We start from the raw sequence: 6,195 nt of genomic DNA, 5'->3' as shown, positions 1-6,195 counted from the left end.
AGAGAGTCGTTGGTCGGTCAGTCGGTTGGCGGAGGAGCGGACAGCAGGTCGCGCATCCGGTGGGCCCAGCCTCCAGTGAGACCATAGTGGTATGACTCCCCTACCTATGGCTCTGTGGGTGTTCCTTTTTGGCCTCACCATATCCTGCATTCTTGTGTGGGGAACGGGAGCAGAGACCCCGCAGGCCGCCCCGCCTGAAAAATGGCTCAGCGAGCAGGGTCTCCTGCACGACACATGGACACCTTTGTCACTCTAGTAAAGCCTATGAACCCCTTACAGTAGTTTTTAAATGCTTAAAATAATATACATAGGATTAAAGGAAATATTTGAAATGTGGTTATTAAAATATTAAAAAATACAAATTTGTGATGTAGTAATATCCACTGCTTTTTAACACATTTACAGCAAGATCCAATGTTGTAATAATTATAATTTCGCAGCATTGATGACCATAAATGTTGTTTGAAATAATATACCCAACAATTACAATATAGTATGAAAATATCTGATTTCTCTTGGTAGGAAAAATCACATACTGTTACTACTACTGTGATTTGTGTCTACATTCATAATTGAAAGAAATGTAAAATTTCATTAAAGGTTAGTTCAAGACAACCCCCCCTTAAATTTATGTATGTATTCTATGGGGATCTGGGGACCCCAGGAAAAGAATCCCACCCTAGAGCATTGTAGTCATCTACATAGCCAAAGCTGGGTCTCTGGCTAATCTCTGTCCCCACTTGCAGAAAAGGGAAAGATAAATCAGGGTAGGTGGAAGAGATTTTTAACCAGGTGAGGTGGAAGTTGCACATGTCACATATACAGATTGGTGAGACTTTAGTCACACGGCCATAATTAGCTATAAGAGAGTGGGACATACAGTCTGTGGTTAAGCAGCCATATGTAGAGGACAAAAGATTTTGAAAGACAATTTAGGAGTATGCCACAGTCTCCTAAGTGACCCTTGTGTATCCAGTCTCGCCTTGCTGTAACCCATTCTTACTACTGCTGCCAAAGTATTTTTAAAACTAATCTGATCGTGTAAGTTTCCATCTATTTCAGTGTCTCTAAATATGTTATAGCAGTACATCTTGACTGTAGGTCATCTGGATTGGGGGATGTTGGGGGAAAGTTTTTGTAAGTAGTCTAAGTTAATATGCATACTAAAATTGAAAATTGGATTTTAAAATGAGATTTTATATATATGGAGCATTTTTATTCCTGTATGTACAAGCTTTGGAGATTAACGAAACACAGGTATATGTTGAAGTATTCTTGAACTTATAGTAGTATGTAGACATCATTTCCATAAATGCTAAAAAATAGTTACTTTGGGAGATACACACACACACACACACACACACACACATATATATATATATATTTTTTTAACATAAAAAAGGGTCTTCATTCTTGAAAAGGTAAACTGCTTGCCTACAGGATAATAGACTTCTTATGATGGCATAAAATATCCTTCATGACCTAGCTCTAGACTTCAGTTATACATCATTTCTTTCCTTCTAAATATACCAGTAACTTCTGATTCCCCAAATACAGTATGCTCTTTGATGCTTCTGTGCCATTGCCCACCCCCCTTTGTTTTTATGTCATTTATTTTCTTTGTAGAGTTAAGTAACTTGTCTAGGGTCTTACTGCTAGTAAGCTAGGCAAGCCTGGGACTATAACAACCCCTCTCTGTGACCACAAGGCCTGTCATGCTTTTAGTCACTAGGTACTCTCATTTCCTCCCAGTAATTGTAAAGAATGTGATGATAACAATCCCTTGCTCCTGACCTGAACTGTTTGTTTTTTACTCTGGTATTTTAAGTGTTTTTTAATAGAAAAATCATTCTCACACCCTCAAATTTGTAGACGGAAAGTATGTATAAGTAGACGGTCCTGGGAGAGTTTCAAGATACTCTGGAATAAATCTAGATGGTGGTAGACCCAAAAGGATGATGGCTAAAAAGGCGATTGAAGAGGGTGTGTCGAAGCCATTCAGCTGCCTGGTAGGCTAGGGACTTGGGTTCTGTTGGGAGCCAGTACCCAACCCCCCCTCTGTTGATGCACTGCCTGCCGGGAGGCCCCTACCCCCAGCCTGCGGTGTCCCTGATGAAGGTGTGGACGGGGAGCTGCTGATTCTCCTTTGTGCTTTAAAATGGAAGAGAGGTGTGAGTCTTTAATGTAGAAAGACTAGAGTCAAAACAATACTGTACATCCCAGTTTCCTCAGATGTGCCCTTGAAAATGGATTTCATGATCCTCATAGCAACAGTAGCAGGAGCTATAGCCACACTGGCGGCTGCTGCTGTTGCAGCATTAATAGTAGTAACAGGTATAAATTCTTTTAAGAAGTTGACAAAGTGGAACAGTAAGAGGACTAAAAAGTCTGGTAAAAAATTCTATTTCAAGATGGCAACAAATAGGAAACAGGAAACACATGAAGAATTGGATGACAAGGAACAGGAAACATCCACAGAATTGAGCGAGAAGGAACAGGAAACATCCGAAGAATTGGATGAGAAGGAAAAGGAAACATCCACAGAATTGGGCGAGAAGGAACACGAAATTCAGGAGGACTTGAACGAGAACGAACCGGAAACACATGAACTGAACCAGAAGGAACAGGACAGCCAAACTCCGTAAGTGCAAACTATAACTTAGTTAAATTTCAGACCGACATCAGATGCTGATCAAATAAAAGGGGCAGACAGCTGGACCACACTGCTACAGGGCAGAGGCTGGAGGCGCTGCCCAGGATTGCCAGGTGTCAGTGACACAGACACACGTAAGTAAGGTCACTTCCTGTAAAACTGGTTTTCAGAGGCAAGGGTTAGAGGAGGAGACTGCATCATTAGTGATGGGAAGGAAGTTACATGAAGGGAAAGTTGTCAGTATGCTTTCTTGACAGTTTGGTTTTGGGTACTGAAAGCCCTGGTAAGGATAAAAAAAACCTAAAATGTGTCCAGCCGGCTTTCACACAAGACGCTTTTGAAGCGAAACGGACACCTCCCTGGTGCGCTTTTTGGGGCGAGGCCCAGGCCAGGCGGTCAGCGCTGCGCCGCACAATGGGCGCCACCTCAGAGCTCGGCTAGGCGGTGGGCGGGCGGCAGAACCGAGGCCACACTGCAAGCACGCTGGCGGCGGCACATGGGCCCCTCGGGGCGGCAAGGACGCGGGGTGGGTGCTGCGGCTGCGGGCGGCCCCTGGGAGGAGGTCCCAGCCTGCGCTCCCGACTTCGGGCAGGCCTCGGCAGCATCCAGCTGCCGTACCAGGCGTGGCCCCTGTTGCCAACAACAATCCAAGGGTGCCTCCAAAGCCGCTGGCGGAGCACCGGCCAGCCCCGCAGCCGCCTCCGCAGCGCGCCGCACTGCACCCAGCAACCGCGCGAGGGCGACTGAGCCAACGCCGTTTCCCCTCCTCCCTGGCCCTCCGCGCTCCCCCTTCCCCGCCCACCCGCAGCCGGCTCAGCCGCCTCCATTTTCCAGATCTTTCTCGAACTCGCAGCTCCTCGGGCAGCCGTTGCCCGAGCGCTGACGGAAGCAGCCGAAGCTGACACCCGGAGCCGCCTCGGGCGCGGAGAGGCGGCTCGTGCGCCTCCCCGGCGGCCGTGCGCGCAGGCGCAGACTCGAGTAACTGCCGGTTGGAGGCGGTGGAACCGCAGTGGAGAGAGACCCTGGCTGCGGAGGCTGCGGCGCGGCGGTTTCCATCTCCTTCGCTGTTGCTCGACGTGCTGCCCCAGATTTAATACGTAGCGACTTCGGGTCACCTCCTCTTTGCTTCTCGTAGGAGTCGCATTCCCAGGAGAAACAGCCCAGAAGAGGACGCGGTCCCGGCACAGGAGGCTTCAGCACCAGCACCCCGACCTTTAGGCGGCGGGATGTCTGTGGTTGGCGTTGACCTCGGCTTTCTCAACTGCTACATCGCTGTAGCGAGGAGTGGCGGCATCGAGACCATCGCCAATGAGTACAGCGACAGATGTACCCCGTAAGTACCTTGTCTGGTGCTAACCCCGCGCCTAAGAAACATTTTCTGCGACCCTTACGTTGATCCTGCCTGCTGGCTTCTTGGGATGCGCGCCGAACTCTTAAGATGACAGGTGCAGCCCACCAGCTGCAATTCCGAGAGCCGGCCGCGTCGGCGGGCCCAGGTGGGAGTCGGACTGCCTGCTCCACAAAGCTGCCTTTCCTTCAGGACCAGGGACTTATTCTGATAGTTTGCGCCATCTGTCCTTTCGGTACCCGCAACCCCTGCCTCATTCCCCACCGGCCCTGCTTTAGTTTCCGTAAAGGGGTTGGTGTGGGACCGCCTCGACGTCCCGAACATTGGAGAGAGATCTGTCGTTACTTCTAGTGGAGCTTTTGGGGGATTATCGGATGCGGGCGGGCTGCCCCCGCCAGCCGAGTAAAGAATTATGCATTCATTCCGCCCTTCCTCCTGTCCCCATATCTCTCTGCGTGACTGCTCTCGCAGAAAAGTAATAAATGAAAGCTTGGACTGCACACATCAGAAGACTAGTTGTAGATTCATCTGGCCCAGAAAGCCCCCCCCCCTTTTTTTTTAAGAGAAGCGGTTGAGTTGTGCAGGGTTTTAATTTACCATAATGTCCTTGAGAATTCGAGATACTGGGACCGGTTTCCAGGAGCGTAAGTTAATGGTGCATTAATAGCGAGAAAATAAGGGACGGGAGTCTTGGACCTCTTTTATTGGTGATGTAAGCCCTTTAATAGAAAGTGGTGGAGTTAGAACCTATCAAAAGCGTATTTGTATAGAATGAATTGTTGGAGAGTCGGAGGCGGCTGTCCTGTATAAACATGACTGTGGAGTGATCCTATTATGAACATTCCATGAAAGACTTAAAAGGCACGGCATTATGTCATGGAAACATGTTCCCACATGTTCCATTGTTTTTCTGGTCTGGGAAGTTTGTTGGCAAAGAATGTAATTAAGACAGGGATGTGAAAAATCAGCTTCTTGCAGGCTCCTGTTACTAGTGTTTTTATGAGGAAGCCAATTGTCCATGTCTTACTTTTTATTGAAAGGTAACTAAACACATTAATTTGACTCTTTGGAATAGTCCAAAATATAATAGTTTAAATATAAGACAAATTTCAACCAAGATCACTGTTAAGCCTTTAAATGATTAAATTACTAAAATTCTATGAAAAATTTAAAAATACTTAAAGGTGATGTTGAAGAGTAGCTTACTTGATGCAGTCTGTACTTTGGTTTCTTTGAAAAAATATTCTAGAAAATTTTTATGTCACCTCTTTCAGATGTATGCATTATATTTCTATTGAAATTTTGGATCTTTATATTCTCCAATATGAGCATAGGTCAGTTAATCATCATAGTACTGTTAGAGCTCTTCTCCTTTTTAAAACCTTTTTAAAAGGTTTTTCTGCACATTGAAAGGCTGAACCATAATTGTGGACTATTTATGACTTCATCTCTACAAGATTTTGTTTTAAGCCACAACATATATGAGCTTCTGCCAGAAAAGGACCAGGAAATTCCACTCTCCTCTTTTAGCAGAGTAGAGGTTAATGGGGGCAGCCTTTGGCTTTAGGGACTTAACCTATGGAGGAAAAATGAGAGATAGGATGGACGTTCCCTGATCCTGAAAGCTTTATCCTAAAAGATCAGAAACCAGAACTGTAACACAGATACTGCATTTCCAGCCTTCGAAATCTTACTCGTGAGTCCATGATTCTTTAAAGAGCCTGGCTAGACTTACAAAGAGTGTTCTTTAAAAATTAGGCTGCTCATTTGAGTCTTCTGGAGTTCTCTTTGTTCTTGTTCTTAGGCACATTGGCTAGCTCTATGCAGCTGAGATTTAATATGTTTCTGATTTGTGTGTAAGCGAACCACTGCTAATATCTAGATTGAATGAGCCTAACAAAGTAGAAATGTCCTAAGGTGGAATGATCACGTTCTTCGTTAGCTTGCATCAGCAACCCTGCCCTCCTTTCCCGGGCTGTGTACTGGAATTTACCTCAGGAATATATCTTTTATTGTTCCTGAACTAATAACTTCATTGTAGTCCAATGCTCTTACACTTATATTGAGTGAAAATATACCATTCCTGATCCCTGGATACTTACTTATTGAATGCCTATCTTGCAAAAAGCATTGTAACTATGAAAGGAACCGTAACTTTTATAATACACTACAGTATTTAATAATACATATAAAC

At 45.6% G+C, this 6,195-nt stretch overlaps 1 protein-coding gene across 1 annotated transcript in view; it reads left to right on the top strand.

The window, feature by feature from the left end:
* Positions 1-3,644: 3,644 nt before the first annotated feature.
* The window catches only part of HSPA4L (heat shock protein family A (Hsp70) member 4 like), a 41,873-nt gene continuing 39,322 nt past the window's right edge, over positions 3,645-6,195 (top strand). Inside the window, exon 1 of the mRNA XM_088792619.1 lies at positions 3,645-3,986. Coding sequence (XP_088648745.1) covers positions 3,880-3,986 — 107 coding nt within the window. The 5' untranslated portion in view covers positions 3,645-3,879. The remainder of the gene's footprint in view (positions 3,987-6,195) is intronic.

The sequence above is a fragment of the Rhinolophus sinicus genome, chromosome 15 (assembly GCF_057876585.1).
Source record: "Rhinolophus sinicus isolate RSI-liver-muscle chromosome 15, RSI-T2T, whole genome shotgun sequence".
Taxonomy (NCBI): Eukaryota; Metazoa; Chordata; class Mammalia; order Chiroptera; family Rhinolophidae; genus Rhinolophus; species Rhinolophus sinicus.
Note: the sequence above shows the minus strand (reverse complement) of the source record. Positions and strands in the feature narration are given on the sequence as shown.